General features: G+C 34.1%; 1 protein-coding gene across 1 annotated transcript; it reads left to right on the plus strand.

Annotated features, from left to right (window-relative positions):
• Positions 1-2,049: 2,049 nt before the first annotated feature.
• Positions 2,050-24,506, plus strand: LOC122591507 (formin-like protein 18). Its single transcript, XM_043763773.1, has 17 exons — positions 2,050-2,122; positions 3,084-3,784; positions 6,073-6,294; positions 6,376-7,337; positions 7,426-7,540; positions 7,714-7,785; positions 8,132-8,230; positions 8,403-8,444; positions 8,518-8,598; positions 8,683-8,733; positions 8,835-8,916; positions 9,048-9,142; positions 22,029-22,100; positions 22,184-22,297; positions 23,472-23,540; positions 23,892-23,958; positions 24,310-24,506. The coding sequence occupies exons 1-17, from the start codon at positions 2,050-2,052 to the stop codon at positions 24,504-24,506; spliced, it is 3,114 nt and encodes a 1,037-aa protein (XP_043619708.1).

Raw genomic sequence — 24,506 nt, forward strand, 5'->3', positions numbered from 1 at the left:
TGTGAACAATATAATACACTTGAATTCGATAATTAAACAATAACCAAAGATGGGCAAGTCTACTCGCATACATCTCATGATCTAGCTTACTAGTTAATGCAACACACACTTACGTTGTGTATATTTAAATACTATGGTTTAGGCTTGCTTGAGAGGTGACACCACTAGGCGAAGTTCACGAATTTGATCAGCCCTCTTTAACTCTCGAAACAAGTGAGTCATAGCCCCCCTTTTTAAACTCTTTTCTGTGTTATACTTTCGGGTTGAAAAGCATCATAAATAAAATTGTTTTCTATTATGAAAATGCTATATTGATCGGATGATGAATATATTGGAATGCTATTGCATGTTCAATGTGTTATACGAAATATGATGAGCTTGAGTTCTGTCAACCTTGGTCCTCGGTCACACTACTATTAACTCCGAAAGGGGAGGCCTGTAGTTAGAGGGTTGCACAACTAGGATTTACGTCTCCCTCACCCACTAAGATGGCGGCGGGATGAATGGCCGCCTTCATTGCCGGCCGGCTTAGGGGTGCTCTAATCTACTCTATATTATATGGTTGTCTCCATGACACGATCCCCTTATTATTAAGTGCACATGATTGACAGCATGTGTTTTGCATTATTGCTATTGGACACACTTTGATGAATGTTTTGGACGGTAGAGCGGTCTTAGTAGTGGCTCAAGAGCAACTCATCGAATTATACAATGGCCAAACGATATTAATATTATTGATAGATGGATATTAATTGAACATGCGGTTAATTTGGGTTTGGACTTTTAATGATATTCTTGGAAACTTTATGTCTTTTTATAAAAACGTTTTGATGGAACATAAATGTGTTGTTAGTGTAAACCTATTAACTCACTCAACTCTAGTAGTTGACACTTTTTCTTCATGCTTTTCGGGTCTAGAGCAGTAAGTTAGCTATTTGGACCGCCTCATGGAAAATTTTTTTGCTTGTTGTTCGTTGGACTTGTAATGCAAACGATTTGTGTTTTTATTCATGGATTATGGTTATGCAATGTTTCTTAAATGTCAACTTAAACTTATTATCTTTTGAAGTTGAATGACATTTGAAACTTTGTGTTGATGTTTTATCTTTAAATCTTTCGTACCATGTCGTTCTGTGGCACTTCGTGTTTCTGCCTTAGTCAAGGTGTTACAGTGCAATGCCCGTGTATAATTCATGTTTGCATATATGGTATTTTTTTTATTTATGAGTTAAATCTATACATAGGAATGTCTTATTATATTTGGTTTATTGATTTTGTTAAACTCTTATTGTTATTATGTTTCTAACGTGCAACAATAAGGCATTTAACCATCACTTACAGCCGTAACGCTTGGGTACCCTTTTAGTTGTTTTCGAGAATTTGTGTGATTTATAATTTTAGAAGATGGAGACAGTTATACATTATATATATAATCATCTAAAAAGGACTAAACTATAATTTATCGAAAATTATTAATTACCGAATCATAACATCAAAGCACCAAATTTTTTTTTAAACTTATATTTTTCATAATAAACAAACTTTCTAATGATATATTGAAAACAAAGTCATTCATTGTTTTTCTCTTGAGTTTGTTTATTTATTTAGTGAAAATAGATAAATGTGAGAATTTTTAGATTTCAATTGGGTATATATAAGATACTATCATTGGGTAAATATGTTATTTTATAACTTAAGGAGGAAAAATATGATAATCACACAAAAGACAATAGACATGTTTTCCCAAAATTAAACTTGTTTTCCCAAAATTCTTATTAGAGATCAAAAAAAGATTTTCATACAAAACACAAACCTTTGGAGTAACGATATTTACACAAACACAAATTGAAAGCTCATACAAATCAATTGCCATTCTTAGATTCTTCATACAACCAAAACCTCATTCATTTCACGTGATATTCATCATAAAGATTATATATACACACACATTTTTTACACACACAAACACATAAAACCACAAATGCTCTTCTATAGAGATTGGGGGATTTATCAAATTTCTATCTAGGGATCAAAATCTAGTGAATTCCAATGGCATTGTTACGCAAATTATTGCCCAAGAAGCCCCCTGATGGACTTGTTTGGGTCTTTGAAAGAATATATGGTACTTAATTATTCATCCCTTTGATGCATGGAGTACTTTAGTATGATATTTCAAATTATTTTTCTTTTGTCATCAATTTAGTTCTCTGATCTACTCCTAAATCGTACCAAATATATCTAAAATTCACGAATGCTAGGGATTGATTCTCCCAAAGAGACTTGAGCCTCTGCTAAGTAGTAGATTAAATGAAATTTCTATTGGTTCTAAGCTTTATTGTGATGGTATAATGTAATGGCATTCTAGGAAATGACATTCCTTAATTATTTACATGTCTAAGTGTAAAACATGGCAATTAACTATATCATACCACCCGTTTAAGTAAAACAACCGCCTTTGGATACTGAGGTCAAAGGTTTGATCCTCACTTCTTTCAAAATTGTCGGAGGTCCTCTATAAGCAGCTTCTCTACCTACCTTTGGGTAATCTCACATTCTCACCTCCCCAATACCTTGTAGAAGACGAGATTGGGTAACTATTGAATTTTTTTTACATTCAATTAATTACTATAACTTTTCAATTTCTACTTAGGTAATTAGAATATTAGGACGGAGGTATATGACTTGAATTATATCTGGAAGTTATAATTACTTAATTGGACAACCAACTACAGTTCTGATCTTTTCTTTGCTACATTAAGTTTCCCATTAGATTTAATACATTAGCATCTCATGATGTATATGTCATATGCTCACATCTTAAGCCATCTAAAACATAGATGCCTTTCGATAAAAATTGAACTTAATGGTAAACTAAATGATTTTGTTGACGAGTTACCTAGCTAAAGTTAAATAATTAGCTGAATGGACTTTAAAAGATATAGTTACATAGGTGGACAATTCGCTACATGGCTACTTTATGGCATTTATCCTTAATTTATAGTTTCCATGTGGATTAGAAAGTAGCATTTTGTGTACAGTCTATGTACCAATTTAGTATATGATGATGCACATGTTTGGTGTAGTCTTTGGGTGCTGTTTCACTGAAACCTCGCAACAAGAAGATTATAAAGTTTATGTGGGCAACATAATTAGTCAGTTTAAGGAAAATTATCCTGAATCTTCAATCATGATTCTTGATTTTCGGGAGGAAGAGAAAGAAAGTAGGATTGCCTCAATTTTGTCAGAATATGAGAATATAACTAAAATCGACTATCCAACGCAATATGAAGGCTGTCCACTGCCCTCAATGGAGGTGATTCACCATTTTTTAAAATCGAGTGAAAACTGGCTCTCACTTGCACAAGAAAATTTTCTTATTATGCACTCCGAGCTTGGTGGTTGGCCTGTTTTGGCATTCATGGTTGCTGCTCTCTCGCTCTACAGAAATTTTTTTACTTTTGATAACAAGGCCTTGGAGATGGTTCATAAGCAAGCTCCTCAGGCTTTGTTATCTGAAATGTTACCGATGAATCCTGTACCTTCTCAGTTGAGGTATTTACAGTATGTCTTAAGGAGGAATGCTGATACAAAATGGCCCCCAACAGAGAAGGCACTCACTTTGGATTGTGTTATAATGAGAATGATTCCAGATTTTGATGGAAAAGGTGGTTGCTGCCCAATATTCAGGATCTATGGGCGTGATCCTTTGCTGCATGTTGATAAAAACCCCAAACTTTTATTCTCAACTCCAAGAAGATGTAAGAATATCCGATACTACAATCAGGTAAGATGTCCTATGTTTTTCCCGTGTTACTTATTATGAAATTTGGCTTCTTATGCTTAATGATTATAAGTCCAAGGCACTCTAAATCTGCTAACTTTAGCTGATATTTGTGATTTGTTGAATGCATGTACTACCTTTAGAAAATGTGGATGTAGCACATATAGTATTGCATGAGCTACTTTATTTTGAAGTTGTGGGTCGTGTAGAATCACCTATATGCCATCTATAATCTTTGAAGCAACAATATCCTTCTTGGTTTAAGTAGTTGTTGGTGATTATTAAGTAGTTCTTGCATGTTGTTGAGGAAGTAAGTGAATTTAAAAGCCGAAGGTTGAAAATCATTCTTGATCATCCTTTGGGAGCTTGAGTCACATTCTTTAGAGGTAATGCTATAGTATGAAAAATTTAAAGATAATAGATTATAGATTTATCATACAAGTACTCTGCTTAGTATCTATTGCTTATCTGTATGCTTCCATGTTGTAACTTGTATTAACTTTCTTTTTTTCGAAAAGCAAAATTTCTATTTTCATCTCACAAAGTACAAAGTGCAATGCTTATAATCTTCCATGAAGGATATAATGAAGGGTCCCCATGTCTGCACACACATACAGATTGTAGTTGACCAAGTACACTTACAAAACAAACAAAAACATCATGAAGTGTATCTATTATCTAGATAAGCAATCCTTAGGCATTTGCAGCAACCTGGAGCCATTTGCCACAATTTCCGACCCATAATATTAGTACAAGTTAATGCTGGATAATTAAAATAGTCTACCATCCATTTGGAATTATAAGGTTTATGTCGTTTTCTACGCTTCAATTGTGTGTCAATACATACTACGTGTGACACTTGTTGTAAATAGATGGCACTCTGTAGGTTTGGAGAATAATTAGCACTCCTGTTAGGGAATTAGATATATGCTTAGGGCTTAGTAGTAATGTCACATTAATTAGTATTATATATATATTTGGTCTTAACATGAGTGCTCGTGCCCAGCTTACTCGCTGCATCTTATGGGTTAAAAAGATAAATTTCGTTGTTTTGATGGAACACAAAAAAAATGTCCTGAATTAATTATATAGACCTATTTGTTTATAATCTATTCAAAATACATATTATATATATATATATGAAAAGCATAACTCTATGTTATGATTGTTGAGCAACAAAAGACAGAATAAGATTGAGATTTTATAGTGTATCTCAATTTTATCTCAATTGACTTCTCAGGTAATCATTACGATCGATATCATCTATCAACATGTTCACCTTGAATATCGAGTGTATTTGATGAAAGTAAAAAAAAACATGATATTATGGTGTGATCCATGATTTAAAAAGGAAATAACTACCAATTTAGATTCATCAAGCTAACCTAGTAGAGTATGTTCTTTGATGAATTGACTCGTCCATTGGAAAACTCTTATATAAATTGAAGATTGACTTAAATTTAGATATAAATAGTTATTGATAAATATGGATCGAAGCAAAGTAGAAAATTGCAGTTCTTAAATTGTAGTTACTAGGCTGCACCCAAAAGCAATTAATATGTCCCCTATTTTATATATATATATATATGGTTTAGTTACATGGAGAACCAGTACATTGTTACTCAAGATTTAGTTTTTGAATTATGATGGAAGCTTTAGGAAGGTGTCTGATATTTTAATGGTCGTAGGGTCTTATGCGCTTTTTTAATATTTTTATTTTAGGAACTCTTTTTGCTTACTTCTAGGGAATTAAATGAAATCGTTGTTACGTTTTCCTTTACAGCTTTGATCCATTGATAAGGAAATAGTTTTGATTCTTTTCACAACAAGAAATGTTATTCCCTCTTAAAAATCCTTTTCAATTCCTTATATAGTCAGATTTTTGTGGATGATTGTGCAGGTGATCAAATTCTAATTATTAAAATGATATCTATACAATTGATTTGCTTACAAAACTTAATCTGGACAATCTAGGAATATCAATGTGTATCTGCATGTTTAGAAAAGTGTAGTAATATATTTTTAAATGTAGCAAATCGTATCGGCAAATGGGAAATATGATTTTCAAAAAATGTATGTTTGAAGGTTATACTTCATTTTCAAAATTGAGTAGGATTAAAGTTGAAATTCTAGCTCTCTATGCACCATCTTTTCTTAAATATATCTTATATCTCTTGATGTATCTGGTTATTTTCTATCTTGTCTTGCTAAATAATTCAGTTTAGTGATATTTCCTCACCCTCGCTTGTATATAACATGGTTGTCTTTCTGATGTATGGCATGCACTATAGGCAGAATGTGAACTTGTTAAAATTGATATTAAATGCAACATTCAAGGTGATGTTGTGCTGGAGTGTATTAACTTACATGATGATATGGTGAAAGAAAATATCATGTATCGTGCGATGTTCAACACAGCTTTTATCAAATCAAACGTCTTGATGCTTAATCGAGATGAAATTGACATATACTGGGATGCTAAGGATCAATTTCATAAGGATTTTAAAGCTGAGGTATTTAGCATACATCTAACATAAAACATTCATATATGTTTCCTTCCATACACAAATAATATGAGTTTATATTGTAAAAAGCTTCTTTTCTCGGAAATGGATACATCAGCCTCTCTAGTGCCAGTAGACTTGTCGTGTTTTGAGCCTGAGGGACTCCCGGTGGAAGCATTTACTAAAGTTAATGAAATGTTTAGCAATGGGGATTGGCTTGTTCCTAAAAGTGATGACGCTTTAGATAAGCTACACAAGATGCCATTGTCTGATATTTTTGAAGAAATGTTGGAAGCTAGCATGTATCAAAGAACTGAATCGAGTAAATTACTTCAGACTATTCCTAAAATAAATAATCATAATGGAGAAATTAAATCAAGGAGCTCATCAGACTTAGAAGCCGTTGAACATAGAAGTATTTCCCTTCCCACAAAATTATCATCATCAACTCAAACATCCTTGGACGGTTCAAAAAAGTCATTGTCTGTTTCATCTATGTCACCTCATATAATAGTGACATGTGCACATCCTTCTGTTTCTGGGAAACTTGAAACACAATTGCGTGACTCTACAAAAGATTCATCAGATCCTCCTATCCCACCATATGGTAAGGTTGGGCCTCCTCTTCCACCACCACCGCCACCTCCAAAGAAGGAAACTGGTCCACCTCCACCGCCACCCCCTCCTCCCAATACCGTGACAGGACCTCCTCCACCTCCGCCACCGGCTCCAGCAGCACCAAAACCACCAGCGCCGCCAGTACCTCCACCACCAAAAAGTGAGGCAGCAACAACACCACCCCTTCCCCTGGCTTCTTCAAATGGAAATGTGAAAGGATGTGGTGGTGGTGCACCACCTCCACCCCCATCTCTTTCGTTCGAAACTGGTATATCTGCCCCATCTCCACCACCTCCTACAAATAAAAATCGTGGTTTTTCAAGAACAACTGCAGTGAAAACTCAACCGGGAAAGAAACTAAAGCCTTTACATTGGTCAAAACTCAATAAACCATCAAAAGATAGCATGTGGGCTGATAATGGTCCTTCAAAGTGGTTCTCTTTTCCCTTTTCTCTTGAGAGTTGATACTTCATTTTGGTGTTCCTTCATCTTCTAAATTATATTATGGTTGATGTGCATTAGTCCAGCAGAGATTGATATGTTGGAACTTGAAACACTCTTCTCGGCAGCGAGCACAAATTCCGACAAGGTTGCAGCAGTAACATCTAAAGCTGCTAAACCTGGAAAAGTGAAACTGGTAATAAATTTACTTCTTAATGTGAGGAATGAATATATTTTACTACCAATGTTCCATGCAAATATATTGTTATTAATCTATAAGGTTTTTTTTTCTTTTCTTTCTGGAGACAAAAATTGAATGAGTTAACATCTTTGCATACATTAGTGATTGATGTTTCACACCTTTAGCAGATAGAATTCAAGCGGGCATATAACTGTGAGATCATGCTCTCTAAGGTTAAGACACCATTGAATGAGTTGATGGTAAGCACCGACTATTTTATATCATAAAAAGGTAAATGCATTTGTATTATACTTTTATGGTCTTATCCAATTTACCACCATCTTTTGAAGACACACCAAACACAAATCTTTCTATCCTATTTAGAATATAATTTATTAATGAAATGAACAAATTATAGAAAAGGTAGGATAGAATCTTTAACAAAGATAAAATTTTATGTCATATTCTCTAATGAATATCTATATAAAAAAAAGGTGGCTCCCTGTATACCCCAAGAAAATACACACATCATAAATGGATGTAAAAAGACTTTTGTTATGTGTTTGTTTTGATTTTAAATTTATGTTTCCTATTTTTGTGCAATAGGAGTATGTCCTTGCTTTGGATGATACACAAATAGGTCTAGAGATGGTGGAAAACTTTATAAAATATTGTCCTACCAAGGAGGAGATGGAAAAACTTAAGGTGCAATGTTAGTTGATCTATTAATCTACTTAACTAGTTTAATTTTGAGATTACATGTGGTGAAAGTTGAGGTAGTGTCTATCTGTATCATTCTATTTTTCTATGGTTTATCAAGTTAAAACTTTCATCTATGGCTTTTATCCGAAGCATAACTAGCATTTTTAAATTTTAGGGATATACAGGAGAGAAGAACAATTTGGGCCCATGTGAACAGGCATGTAGTTACCATTCCAACCAATATCATAGATGTCGATCAATCTCAAACATTTTGAATTTTCTTGTAACAGTTCTTCTTGGAGTTGATGAAAGTTCCACGTACAGAAGCTAAACTCAAAGCTTTCTCTTATAAGATACAGTTTACTTCACAGGTCAGATGGAGAATAGTTATTACACATATTTTCATGCTTATAATATGTATTGGATCTTAATTTAGTGTCCGTTTGACAATTTAGGTTTCAGAGCTTACTAAGAGCCTCAATATGGTGTTTTTGTCAGTGGAGCAGGCAAGTTAGTTATCTTTTTAGTTTAATCCTGTATGATAATTAGTGACACTTTAATTGATGGAAGTTATAGTTTTCATGTATGTTGATATTGCTTATATCAGATCAGGAGTTCCGTAAAGTTGCGAAGAGTCATGCAAACAATTCTTTCTCTTGGTAATGCGTTGAACCAGGGAACTTCAAGAGGTGAGTTATAAGTTGACTTTTTATTTATGTATAACGCTCTACCATTAATATTATGTGAAGATTTGTAAACAAAAACAGTTATATGAATTACATGGTTTTGGCTTTGGTTCTGGTTTTGGTTTTCGTTCTAGGTGCTGCTGTTGGGTTTAGATTGGATAGCCTTCTCAAGCTTAACGAAACACGTTCAAGAAACACCAAAATGACTCTGATGCATTATCTTTGTAAGGTACAACTTTTGTTTTGTTTATTTCTTGTGAAAGTGAATGGTATCTTATATAGTATTGAGAATATATTCATGTAAAATTAGTATATGAACACATGTATGTGAAACTCTGGAAGGAATGGGGACTTAGTGAGGTTATTCCAACCTACAAGAAGAAGGGAGAAGATTTGTAACAACTATGAAGCTATGAGAGAGTGTGATTGTGATGAGGCTTATGAGGGTCATGAAGGTAGGAGAGAACCAATTCGGTTTTTTGCATGGAAGGTCAACGATAGAGGCTATACAAATCATTATAAGTCTCATGGAGAAGCATAGGGGAAGACAAAAAGATTTGTATTACGTTTTTTTATGGAAAAGGTGTACGATAGTGTTCTACACTAGGGTTAATCATTTAGCTCGTATCTTTTTACCTCTATTTTGGACGAGTTGTCGAGTGGCCTACCAGAGAATTTACCATGGTGCTTGGTTTTATTGATAATATCGTGTTTGAAAACAACAGAAGAACTAAAAGTCTAAAACTCATATTAGAGAAATGAGGACAACTCTAGAAGACAACCGCTTGCACGTTAGCCAAGAGAATACTTAATACGTGAGATGTAACTTTGACAAGGACGAGATTGCAGAATGTGGGTGAGGATATCCGCATTGGGGAACAAATTTTTCACCCGAAGGAATCTTATAGATACCTTGTATCTGTAATACGTAAATCTGGGATGATAGATAAGATGTAGCACATCTTGGATGGATGAAGTGAATAGCAAATATATAGTAAAATGCGGAAAGAGGATTCGTTTAAATGTAAGTTCTATAGAGTGACTGTGAGACCGGATATGCCATATGGGTCAGAATGTTGGCCTAAGATGAAAGCTCAGGCATTTTGGATGGAGGTGGCTGGGATGAGGATGCTAAGATGTACATGCTAGAAGACCCTGCTAGACAGTATTCCAATGGTGATTTGTTTAGAGTTGAGCTCGAAGTGGGGAACATCATTACCAAGCTTAAGGAAGGATGCTTGAGATACATTGTCCATGTAGGCTAGATAACGCATCTTAGGAGTACGGAATCGTTCTATGCAGATGGCTTTAGGAGAAAGGGTTGGCCTAAATAGAGGTAAGGGGATAAACTAGGTTTGCCTGTAAAAGGACATGACATGTGATAGGTATACGTGGAGAACTAGGATTAGATTAGAGAAATAAGTTATGTAAATCTCCTTTTCGGGACTTAGGGGTTGGTTACTTTCTATACTTGCCTATATGATGTATGCATGCATGATGAGTTTACCATAAGCTTATATGACATGCTTGGGAGGGTAAAAGGAGCTTTGTATATGCCACACTTAATAGTTGTGTAGGTCTTGTATGCTTGGTATAAATGCATGTTATGTTTAATATATTTTTATGTTTTGTACGTTTAATGTTCTAATATGCTTCTATCTTTGTTATTTTATCTTGTTTTATTTTATTCAGATAATACTCCACTCATAGGTATGGTTATCTGCAAGTTTTACTTATTCCCACTTTTACTTTCACTTTTTACCAAAGTCTTAGAAGTAGTTTCTCAACCCCTGGGTAGAGGTAAAAATGTTTACATTGCACCTCCCTCACACACCGCTTATGCCTGGATTGGGTGTTGTAGTTGTTGTATGTGAAACTCCAAGCGGCTATTATACATTGTGAATCTGCAAGTCACTGTGTATATCTTAAGTTATAAACTTATGTATTTATAACATCGGGACCTCTAAAAGACTTTGTAACGACTTTGTAGATGAATCTACATTGTAAACATTAACAAATTTTTCCACCATGATACTATATACAAGTGTTTCTCTAATGAAGTGACATTCGGTCTATATGTTCATTAGGGATACCTTTTATGACAAACTAGATTAGAGGCAATGTGTAGGGCAATGTTGTAGTCATAAATGAGTACATTAGGGATACCTTTCAACACTTAAGTTCAGCTATGGTTGGGTGGTTAGGTGAACCCTAATAAATTTTATTCTGAAAACATGCCTTAACGCCACTCACTATTTTCATGCTGCCTTTCCGCGGGTTGGTAGAATTTTCTAAAGTTCTTTCTTCTTTCTTTTTCGAAAGTTCAAATTGAAAATTTTGCATCTCATTTTGCAGAAAACGCGTATTTTTCTGTGTCAAAAAGTTTCTTTTACTTACTCTAGTTTATGCAACCGTATTCATTTTTGTTATGTGACCCATACAAGCTCGCATATATTGGTTATATGCCTCCGTGCTTAATCTGGTCATCACAATTTGTGGTTATGTCCCTCCGCTTGATCACACAATCACATTTGCTTCTTTTTTTTCTAAGACTTGTCTCTATACTAGACATAGAATTCCTAGGTCGAACTTTAACTAAAGGGACATATATCGTAATCAATATCCGAATATCCATCTTGGATGAGCTAGAGTTCCACCAACTCTAATAGGAACAAAATTGAATCTAGAGTTTCAAAAAAATATAAATTATGCAGACAACTTATCATATGAAATAAAAGAAACACTAAACTTATTACAAGTGAGTTTACTCTTTTTTGGGAGCGAAATAGGTAGATCTTGAATAATAAATGACCATTGGGAACATAACCATTTGTAGTGCTAGGAAAGTCAACAAATGCAACATTAGGAGGGTCTACATTCAATGATGGTTGTAATGTGTTGCAAGCTCCCCGTGGATATATATGAAGAACAGTTGGATGAATATTAGGCTTTTATTTTTGCCCAGAATCGGGTGTAAAAGGAGTACGAGGATCTACCAATGAGTAGCCTAGACTAAGTATTCATTACTTTCTTTGTGGTTGAGGCACACATGGAAAAGATAGATAATTATTCATGAAAGGTAACATCTTTGTGAGATAATAAAACAATGATGTGAGGGAGAATGTAAATTTGATTATGTTAAATGAAACGTTATTACAATTACAACTATATAACACCCCTCAATTTGGAGCATAAATTTTAATCATGTCCAACTTGTTACGTATAAAATCTATATATGTCTTTTAGAGTAGTTTGGTAATAATATCTTCAAGCTGGATCTCTGTCTTGACATGCATCGATTGAATTGATGGATGATCAACTTTAGTTGCTACGACTAGATCTCTAATAAAGTGACAATCAACCTCAATATTTTCATTCTTTCATTAAATACTTGATTCTTCTATACATATAGATGGTTCACTATCACAGTATAGCCGTATCAAGTCATCAGAAACATCCCGGAGTTGATGAACCTTATCATCTCTGATCTAGTAATGTGTGTTGCTTCTTACTCTTCTTGGACACAAGGTTTCAACCGACAAAATCACAATAGTGAATTGTATATCGTCGTGAGGTGAGACATGAAGACATCATGCCCAATGTGCATCGGGGAATCCTGATATCCTTCTATATCCTTTCTATGTAAAAGCATGATGTCTGTTTTTATTTCGGTCTTTTAATTTATAATATTGTACAAGTAACTATCTTAAAACAAACCACACTTAACGAGCAGAGAACCCGGTTTACGCAGTATAGTCTAGTGATAAGCTACAGGATCGTTCGCAGGCACGCGTTGCTTTACCTAACCTAGTAGTATGTGTAATTCTAGTTGTTTTGGAGGTTTGTCACTGACTCCTAATAAACTATTACCTAATAGTATCTATCCGATGTTACCGGGGCAGGTCGTGTCAGAAGACACAACGTAAATCAGATTAAATTGAAGAAAAGCAAATAACATTAATAAAATTAAAATACTTGTTTGTTAATCTGTTGGAAACTTCATCACGGGTCAGATTCTCGTTAGATTCACTTCGCCTAAATAATAGTACTGTCGCTAGACTCACACTACCCTATAAACAAATTCTCACTAGATTCATTGTTTAAGTATTGATGACCTAAAGTTTGTGTTACTAGTTCATCTTTTAATTACCCAACCATTAAGCCATGGCTAGATATAATTCTCTCCGGTGACCACATTGCTCGGTTACAAATCAAAGGATCACGTCTGACATTGTTAAGCTTCATGTTCAATTCATCCTAGTAACTATGGTTCTGGATCCATCGGTTACAAGTGAATCGCTTTTTACTTCTAGTTATAGACCGACTAGTCGTTTTCTGTCCTAACATATTAGTCCTAGTGTATGATCATAGACAACCATCAAAATTAAACTAATATGTTCAGATATAAAACCAGTAGCAACATGAATTACTAATAAACATGGATCTACGATAAACAGTAAAACACTAAATGTCTACATGGTCACATCGATCCAAACAAGTATTCAGCCTACTAGCCTAACATTATTAAAAGAATAACAAAGTCTATAAAGATAAAAGACATTGTTTAACAAAAAAAGTAAATAGAAGATAAAAGATCTAGACCAAGAATGAAGATCGGAAGGTGTTAGAAGCTCCAAAACCTCTTTGAAATCTACAAACTCGATCTAGGGTTGTTGCTGGGTGGCTAGGGCTGCTGAATCGGCTCTCTCTTAGGGTTTTGAGTGTTAATTTGGCTTAAATAGAGGTGAAAGTCGGTTGCTGAACTGGGCTAACCAGCGGTGTTGGTGGGCTTACCAGCGGCGCTGGTCCTGGGCTTGAATGGGCTAGCGACGCTGGTGATAGAGGAACGGCGCTGATTCTCGATGGCCAGCGGCGTTGGTGGCTCATGCTGCAACTTTCGCACCTTCGTTTAGCTCTCGAATTACTTCCTTGTGTCTTGTAACTTCATAGGCTTCCTTCTTGAGTCTCTTGATGTCATTTATCATCTTTCGCATCTTCCGTGAACCTGCATAATCATACAAACCATTAAGTACCAATAGTTCCGAAATAACGACTCATTTAAGCATGGAAATGAAGTCTTTCGCTAGGGGTTTTTAACACAAAATGGACGCTCATCAAAGCACTCACATGATATTGGCCCTCAGAACAGAGGATCTCAAGACCTAGTGTAGTCTTGAGATATCTCATTACAAGAAGGGCAACATCCCAATGTCCAATATATGGTGAGGCTATGTAGGGGCATGGTGATCATCAAATATTTAAGTTTCCCAATCAATCATTTGTATCATCCTGGATTCTACATAGGCCTCACATTTTCTGAAGAAACTACTTTGTTGGAAACATTGGGCTATCAGCTTGCTTATAACCTAATAAACCACATATGGATAACATTTCCTCCACATAAAATCAAAATAATTCTTTAGCCTTGACGGTGTCTGAAAAATATACAATGATCATATATTCATATGCACTACGAATCATCCTAAATTCTTCCATAGCACTTGAGAACTGACCAAGCCATGCCCCATGAGATTGCTTAAGACCATATAATGATTGACACAATTTGCATGTTTTTGAGGCCTCCTCCTTAACAATCAATCTTGGTGGTTGCTCCATATAAACCTCCTCAATAACACAATGTAGAAATGCATTCTTGACATCAAGCTGATGGAACAAATAATAATTAATAGCAGCCAGAGATATACATATGCAGACAGATGATATTTTTGAAACTGGAAAGAATGTCTCGTCATAATCAATGTCGTAAGCCTGACACTAGCCGTTTAAAACCATCCTGACTTTCAAGCATTGTTGGGAGCCATTAGGATTGAGTTTAATAGTGAATACCTAACAACCAATAATATACTTCCCATGTGGAAGCGGCTCAAGCTCCCACATATGATGAGTGCCCTTATCGCTTCTTCCATACCCTTTCTTCATCCTAGGCATTTAAGAGTTGTCATCGCATCTTTAGGAACCGGGTATGAGTAGATAGCAATGGTATAGGCTCTAGATTTAGTGGAGAGATGAGCATAGGAAACATGATGTTAAATATGGTAACAGTTGGATTTCCTAGGTTCTTAGTGAAAAGCCAAAGGTACCCGGCTATAAGGCTGTAGACGATCTGAACAGTTCATGAACATGAACAGTTTGGTGGGATGATTGTTCGTGTTTCTACATTTAGTTAAATGAACGAACATGAACACAAAAATTTGTTCGGTTAGTTAAATGAATGAACATGAACAAAGATCTCGTTCGTTCGTTTATGTTCATGAATGTTCGATAATCTGTTCGTGAACGTTTGCTCATGTTAATGAATAATTGTTCTCTTATGTTCATGTGCATTCGTTCGTTTATGTTCGTTTATATATGCTAATACCTACTCAACTATACCTTAAAAATAGTTTAAACATAAATATTTCTTGTATATCATATACATATGATATATATTCGATATATATAGTTTCAAGTGTTTAGAGTTACCAGCAAACCCAATGCCACGAACGGGGCACACGAACTGGTGGCTCAGAGATATTATGGAGGCAAGAGAGGATACCTTTATTCTGAGTCATGTGATGAGTCGTGAATGGCTTCATAATCAATAACCCAGATGAATGAAGAAAAGGAAATGTACTCGAATCAACAGAGTTGGCTTGTAAACAGATACTACCGATACATCTGCTTGAATTGGACATGCTACTTTTAGCTAAGTGTGTAAGCACAGCTTGAGTAGTAGGTATTCTGGCTTGAGGACGTGGAGGTAGATTAGAACAGTGGGACGGTTGGGACAATTATACTTTGAGTGTCCCTTTCCTTTGCAATAATGACTATTGTTTGGGTAGTTGTACTTCGCTTCCGCAGGCTATTGACACAAATGAAAGACGATGTCACTGCCTTGTTCAACATTTCCCTATCTAGAGCCTTTATTCAAAAAACTTTGTTTCGGTACTTTTACTGAACATGGGAAATGAATCATTAAAAAATAGATAAGTATTTGGACCATGCATTGCTATTAAGAGATGATATGTGGATGCCAGAATTGAAATAACATCATAGTTATTGATCAACAAAGGTACGATACTCAAGCAATGAACATTCATTCGTTTATGTTCGTTTATATATGCGAATACCTACTCAACTATACCGTAACAATAGTTTAAACATAAATACTTCTTTTATATCATATATATGATATATATTAGATATATATTTTCAAGTATTTAGAGTTACCAGCAAACCCAATGCCACGAATGGGGTACGCGAACTAGTGGCTCAGAGATATTATGGAGGCAAGAGAGGATACCTTTATTCTCAGTCATGTGATGAGTCATGAATGGCTCCATAATCAATAACCCAGATGAATAAAGAATAAGAAATGTACTCGAATGAACAAAGTTGGCTTGTAGACAGATAATGCCGATACATCTGCATGAACTGAACATACTAGTTTTGGCTGAGTGTGTAAGCACAACTCGAGTAGTAGATATTCTGGCTTGTGGACGTGGAGGTAGGTTAGAACAGCAGGATGGTTGGGACAATTATACTTTGTGTGTCCTTTTCCTTTGCAATAATGGCTATTGTTTGGGTAGTTCTACTTCACTTCTGCAGGCTGATGACACAAATGAAAGACTATATCACTGCCTTGTTTAGTATTTCCCTGTCTAGTGCCTTTTTAAAAAAAACTTTGTTACGTACTTTTACTGAACATGGCAAATGAATCATTAAGAAATGGAGAAGTATTTGGAGCATGCATTGCTCGTACGAGATGATACGTGGATGCCAGAAATGAAATAGGATCATAGGTGTTGATCAACAATGTTATGATACTATGTTATGATACTCAAGCAACGAACATCATGACATCCATTTTCATGTTACATTACTCCTGAACCTTTAAATAAGCAACTGGTGGACAGAGGGTGCGTAATTTGTCTTGAAGCTTTGATGAAAAGAAACGATACTAGCTTGCCTTACCGTAGGGAGGTTTTGAGCGAGTGTCAGATCGAAGTTATGGGCTTATGCCATGGAAGTCGGATCAGGTGGTTGTTTTTTCAAATTTCTCTTTGACTACTTCAAGACCCTTATGAACAAAAAAGTTGCATGAACTCTAGTTACTAGAGCCCAATAAGAATATATAAACCAAGGGATAATTAATAAGTGATTTGCATAGTGCTCCCGGATCCCTACATTTAATGCCCATTAATTAAATCTGAAAATTACCATTTATTATATGAATCATGCATACATGTTTTTATATTTAAAGAAAATTAACTTCATTACAGATACCATAACTAGTGCCCAGTGCCCAGGGGCTGGGCACTAGTTAGCAAATCCCAGTTAATAATAGTCTGGTTCTTTATAGTGTTTTTGGTACCTCCTCTTGACAAGATGATACCGAATTAGAAGATACCGAAATGGTTGGTATAAAAAGACGAACAAACCAAGGAAAAAAATAAAAGGTGACCAGATCAAGATACTAATCCGATACTGGAGTGGTATTCTGACGAAACTGTGGAAAACAATAGCCAGAGGATGAGCCTCACGCACGAGCGTGTGGACCACAAAGACAGGAGCGGCGACGCATAGCAAGTTCAGGTGATATTTTTTTTAATGTTTTGAGATCGGTTCGGTACGAGTTCAGTGGTGGTGGCTGTATAATCTGATTTGTAGGAAAAAATGGTTCGATTTGAAGAAGTGGGTGACAATTGTGGTGGTTTTGGACCTTATCGTTATTTGATTGATTTGAAATAAGCGGAGGTGATGTATGTGTTAGTGCGTACTAGTGTAACAACAATAGTCTAGATGATTAGGAATTCAGTAATCACGTCTTGTAATAGCTAGTGTTTTAGGAGATTAATGAATATGCGAACTCATTAATATAATATATATTTTACGAACTTAATAGTGTGGATAACTATTTGTGAGGTTATTTCTTATGTGAACTTAAGCTAATATATTATATATCTTTATTTACTAGGTTAATGAGTTATGAGGTTAACGTCAGAGTTTGAGATGTGAGCCCATTGGACTCGCATGACAAACTTACAGGCATACGTTTGTGAGGTTAATATAACAAACTACAGTAGTAAAACGTGAAGTAGGTTAACTTTTCCATTATTCAGGATATTGTGTGTCTTATATGTTTGTCTTGCCTTAGGATAGTATTGTAATCTCTGCAATTGATTGAAAGGTTGTTTGTTAATATTATTTGTGTGTCAAATATGATTAAAGTATTAGGTAAGGTTGATCAGTTATCTTGTGACTTGTGAGGATTTTACACTCCAACATAAGCTTACAATCTCGTTATCGATCCGATAATTGGGACTTATAGTATATATTTGAATGGAGATAGAAGGTGTTTTAGAAGCAGAATAGGTAGTGACCAGAAACTTAGCCAGAAATGGTCACCTGGAAGATAGAATAAGTTTCTAAAGTGGAAGTTCAGACAAAGCTACAATCACAAAGCATACTAAGAAATTCTTAACCGAGCTTTGATACCATATATAGAATGAAAGTAATTACAATTACAACTACTGAGCCTGCTATATATAGAGAAAAGGAGGGACTTAAACTAAGTTAATAATTACATAGTAGTTTCTAATCTACCAACTATATACAACTAATAGAGAAAAACCACTAATCTTCTTTTGAAGATATGAAAATCCAAAAGAGACACACTTTACAAACTTCATAATGTAACTTAGTAATATCAGATCGGATGTCTCATATAAAACAAGTACTATTGAAGATCTTAGGCTAGGAAACAAAACAAAGCTTTTATAGGTAAATAAGGCAACTGATATGTATCACGAAATGAGGGTTGAGTTTACAGTAGATATTAAGTAAAGAAAGTTAAGGGTGGTTAAGTGTCCAGTTTCAAAAGTTATTTAATTAATTGTTAATTTATTTCGAAGTTAAGTTAGGTTATATCTCTCATTATTTAAATAAGGGTTGTGCCCATTTGTTTAGGTGTGAATTTAGTTTATTGTTATTCTACTATTTAAAAATTTCGGAGCTCTGGCGCTCGAAACAAGCTTATCGATTTAACAGCCGACTTGCTTCGGCTTTATTTGTGTTTATTTTTTTACTTTGTGAGCGAATCTTGGTTGATACATACAATTGGTATTAGAGCATCGATCTTGCAACCTGTGCTTTTGTTAAACAATGGGATCAAGGACGATTGTTGATGTTGATGCTGGTTTCCAGCAATAGCGTGCAGCTACGGAGGCTTGGTTGGATAGAATGCATGCTCGGATCAATCGTTTTCAAGAAGCCACTGCGCAATTTCAGTTAGCCACTCAACAATTTTGGTTGAGGACTACAACTAGGCCGGATGAACATGAACCAATTGTGGTTAGGGGAAAACAACAGTTCGATTGTAAAACCTCAATTCTAAACTAAAGATGGGGTATTACTATGCAACTTAAATCAATACTAAAACTTCTATAACAGAGCATTCTTTACACAAATCCTCAAAATATCATTACAAAGTTTCGTATGCTAATCTAGTTATCAACCTCAAGATCTCTCGAATCTTCTATGTATGACATCTCTCAAGCCTTATCTTAAGATTTAGTTATGCGAAAGCCAACTATAAATCTGTTATCCTTTTTGTCTTAGTAAACTTGCCGTAGGGAAAGAAAAACTGCGGCTGAGCCAATTACTCAGGGCGCAGATGGTGATAACAAGAAACAATAATAATGATACAATGAAATAAGAAGGAAGATTAATCAAATCATTTTAATTCCAAAAGTCTCCATAAAGTACCATCCTTAACACCAGAGTATAAATACTTTAAGGCTGAAGCAAAGAAAAGGTTTTGGGTTGTTTTATACCGAGTATCCCTATATATCAAATATCCAAGATCACACTCCCGGCGCCCAATATTAATATCACAAATCAAAGTTAATACACCAGATGTGCACCTCTGCGTGTATCCAACCCAGAAGGTATGTGGCACTACATCACACATCCGCTTAATAATCATATCATATCATAACTTAACATAGGATGCATCCATACGCCTCCACAAATAATCATAAAAGCTCTCCCACGAGCATAATCACATATCACATATCATATACGAAATGTGAAGATGCCATGGACAAATCACACCGCCACGGATAGTGTCATGCCATTGGTCGCCACAATGACATGCATGTGGTACCTCCACAGGTAGTTAACTCGGTAGTCCTAACTCCTGTCTACGACTAAAGGGTTTCACAAGTTCACAAAAAACCTACCCTACTCCATAAGTATTTTCAAAATCCACATGTCCAAGTTTCTCAAAGTACAATTCAACAAGATCTTTCACAAATCAAGGTTTCGCATTTTATCAAATTCAAAATAACATTTTAGCTAAAGTAAAAGAGAATCATAATGAAGTCACGAATTATTTGAAGAATAACAAAGATATCCAAAGAATCATTTAAGAGTAACGCTGAAAGAAGAAGTACGAGCATCCGAACCTGGACAGGTGTTTACAACTAGTAATGCTTAAAACTCCACGACGGTCCTCAATAATATCTACATTGAACAATTAGCTAAACTTAGAATCCAAATCTCCACTCAACTTATTATTTCCTAATATCATGTCCCCTTTTCAAGTATAACTTACTAACGGCTACAAGTGTTCAATTATTTCATTGAGTCAATGAGCCAAGTCTATAATTGTCGTTATAGTTAAAATAATTATTTATATTAGGACCTGATACAACATGTTAGAGCCTATATCGAAAAAGTATAAAATATTAGTAATTAATATGTATAACAGCCGCATTAAGCTAGTTCAGGAGGTGAAATTCCCAGCCATTCTCATACATATTATATATAAAATGACAGTAGATAAGAACTATAGTAAATATAGACTTTTGTATAAAAACTGATTTTTAACAAAGACACTATGAAAGCATGACTGCATGAATACTATATATCAGGGAAAAGGCCAGCACATAATATTTCATCTTTTATTAAAACTATGACCTTATGATATGGCACTACTGCAGCAGCTAATTGGGTTTGTCAATAACATATGCAAGAGTCATTTATAATGAATTCAAGGTATAGTATACGACAAGATAGACACACAAAAACTCATTTTTGACAATCCTTGATCATGGCTCGAATCGATTCAACCGTATCATAATATACTAACCTGACATTATTACACATCTTACTATTAGTTTAACCTCCCATAATGCTAGCCAACTATTTATCACAGAACTCGTATGACTAATGATTAACACATCAATTGAATAGCTAGAGTTATACCTCTAAACGTAGGGGATTTCAAAAAGTTTATAAGTCACGTACATAAAATCTGGATCCTTATCTTTTTATTAGACTTAATTAATTATAAATAATATTTAGCTATTTGGTTATATATAAGTAATACTTACACTATGTCTTTTTAAAATTTTCATGGTTATTACAACATACCCCACTTAAAATGATTCCGGCCTCGAAATCGAACTAGAAGTCTTGCCTACGCCTTTATGCATGATTTCTGAAATTATATTACTCGTATCTCCTTCCACAACATCATAGTTGTATGATATATGTTATTTAGATGGATATTACATCCCATAATCGAAATCGAACTAGAAGCCTTTCCTACGCCTTCATGATTTCTGAAATTATAGTACTCGTATCTCCTTCCACAACATCATAGTTATCTGATATATGTTATTTAGACGGATATTACATCCCATAGAGTCAATTATGTTACTTAGTTTACAATGGAGTAGTCTTTCATGGTGGGCTGACCTCCAAACAAGTCATCCTCTCCAATAAAAGCAACTGATTCGAATGTGGCAAAATATGAGGCGATTCATGTTTGTGTATTTCTTTCTTATTGATTACAAACGTTTTATGCTTCTTACCAAAATTGTCAACCACTATTTTGAAGTATATTAGAATATTTTAAAATGGTTGATAGCATATGTAAGTGAAAGTGAAAGTGATTGTATTGCATGAAGCAAATTTTCATGTAAGTGTATATAGACAGATATGCTTCACCTTACTATCCTCTAACAATATTTCTACAACAAATATATCATTGAGGATAAATCATTCATTTATGTCTTTATTTGTTGTATCCATGGTGGATATATTAGGTGATTGCAGACAAACTACCCGAACTCCTAGATTTCTCCAAGGAACTTAGCAGTTTGGAACCTGCATCAAAGGTAACCAAAATCCCAAAACCTTTAATTATAACTTATGTTAGTGTAGGTTTTTTTTATTAAGTGCATTATCTATTTTCTTCCAGATACAATTAAAGATCTTGCACGAGGAAATGCAAACTTTTGCCAAAGGATTAGATGGAGTAATCCATGAGCGGAAAGCATGTAATAAAGAACATGCGTCTAAACGGTTTCGCAAGGTACACATGATTAGGGGACTTCCATAACCAAATAGGTGACCCAACGAAATGGGTATCACTTATTCTGGTTTTGAATTTTGGGTAACCAAAACCCATACTATTTTTATGGTGTGAACATATAAAAACTCTTTTATGAGTTTGCGCTCTTGTTTCTATTGCATTGGGCTTACCACTATGGCCAAAAAAAAAGGAGTAATATTAAAAATAAAAACAAGTGATGTAAGAGTTTTTACGTTTAAGATTAATTTGTCATGATTACCGTTTTTTTTTATATATAAGAATAAGATGCTTCAGGTACTTTGTATGTTTGGGTTATGGGTTAGGTTATCTTATCTTAGTATATGCTAAAAGATAATTAACCTAATTGCTATTGATCAATCACAACTCTCAACTCTTTAAAATTAATTAAATTAGTACATGTCTAAATTAATATAAACTTTTTTTGTTTATCCTCACCAATTTACACTTTAACCCAATATCAAAATAGTTAATACTTTATCGCATAATATCTATCAAATAACAAAATATACCAAAAAATTAAATATTTAGATTAATACGAGTTAATATTTGAAATCAATATTTTATTTTATATTATTTTGATTGTAAGATTTATCTAGCTTCTACAAAAATATAATTAAAATACTTAATTAAATATTATTCTTATTGTAAGACTTATCTAGCTTATTAAAAACTATAAATAAAATACTTATTAAAAAATATTTAAAATTTAAATATTTAATTTCAAATGGTTAAGTATATTTAAAAAAACAAAATTTATTAATTAAAAACATAAACTTAACATCATTATCAAGAATTGCTAATATAACATAAACAAAACTTAATTTGAATTTATAAGAACTTTTTGATAAATAAATTTAATATTCATCTCAATTATGTGATAAATAACCGTGTATTTGATATATGACTAAATCTAGTATTTATGAAAAACACCATAACCGAATAATCCGACCAAATAAAACCCATGCATATGATTTTATTTTTGTAAAAGTTTGACTTTGTATTGGTGACAGAATCTCAAATAATCATGGAAGTTGTTGCCTCATGGTGACAACGATAATAAAGTACTATAAATGAGTTTGCATATTAACATTATTCAATCATTTATATTATATAGATGTCTTAATTTGTTAAGCTTGTGGTTTTCTATTATCAGAATCTGAAAAAGTTTCTTGCTTCTGCGGAAGGTGAAGTCAAGTCCCTACTATCACTGTACTCTGGAGTGGTATGTATCGGACGTTCTTGTAGACAAAGATGGTGGCATGATGAGCTGGTTGGGTAACTGGTTAAAATGGGTCAAGAACTTTTTGTGCATTATTTAGGAATAAAATTAAATAGTTGATGCTTTAGTATTAAATTTATGATTATAATAATAATAATAATAATAATAATAATAATAATAATAATAATAATAATAATTATTATTATTATTATTATTATTATTATTATTATTATTATTATCTTTTAAGAAAACAATTTAGATGGTGTACACATTAATGACTTTCAACCCTTCAGAGTTCCGACCAAATTGCGAATGAATCCAGGTTTGTTATAACATTGCATTTTTTTTGTATAGGTGAAAAGTGTGGAGGCCTTAATTATTTACTTTGGTGAAGATCCTGTTCGTTGCCAATATGAGCAAGGTAATTTTAGAGAAAACGAAAAAGTTGATTATAGTACAATTACTTTAGTTATAGCGGTCCAGGATCAAGAGACATTGATGTATCGGTTCTTGCGGTGGGGTAGCGACGAAATATTTGAAATATTATAAGTCAAGGTTAAAATTATCAATTCACTAGTTTGGGCCAAAAAAAAAAACGCTATAACACCGCTATTTTAACAACTATTTGGACCACTATAGCACCGATATCGGTAAAATAGTGCCAATTTGGGACAGCTATTTTGACCGCTATTTAGCCTCAGGACTGCTATAGCACCAATATTTAATTTCTAGTATCTCTAAGCAGAGCTCCATATTTTGGTATTATTTTCAGTTATTTCAACGCTCAAAGAATTCATGAAATTGTTTAATCAATCCCATGATGAAAATTGCAAGCAGATAGAGGAAGAAAAAAAGAAGGCACAGAAGGAGGCTGAACAAGAAAAGTTAAAACTCCAAAATCAAATGAAAAATGAGTCAAAACTAGAAGAAAATACTAATCAGGATTCAACGATAAGAAATACTCATTGA

The sequence above is a fragment of the Erigeron canadensis genome, chromosome 3 (assembly GCF_010389155.1).
Source record: "Erigeron canadensis isolate Cc75 chromosome 3, C_canadensis_v1, whole genome shotgun sequence".
Lineage (NCBI taxonomy): Eukaryota > Viridiplantae > Streptophyta > Magnoliopsida > Asterales > Asteraceae > Erigeron > Erigeron canadensis.

Excerpts from the sequence above, each read along its gene's own strand:
- LOC122591507 (XM_043763773.1), top strand. The coding sequence starts at position 2,050 with ATGGCATTGTTACGCAAATTATTGCCCAAGAAGCCCCCTGATGGACTT. Across the intron at positions 8,734-8,834 it reads TGTTTTTGTCAGTGGAGCAG|ATCAGGAGTTCCGTAAAGTT; the intron begins GCAAGTTAGTTA and ends TGCTTATATCAG. Across the intron at positions 23,959-24,309 it reads TCGTTGCCAATATGAGCAAG|TTATTTCAACGCTCAAAGAA; the intron begins GTAATTTTAGAG and ends TATTATTTTCAG.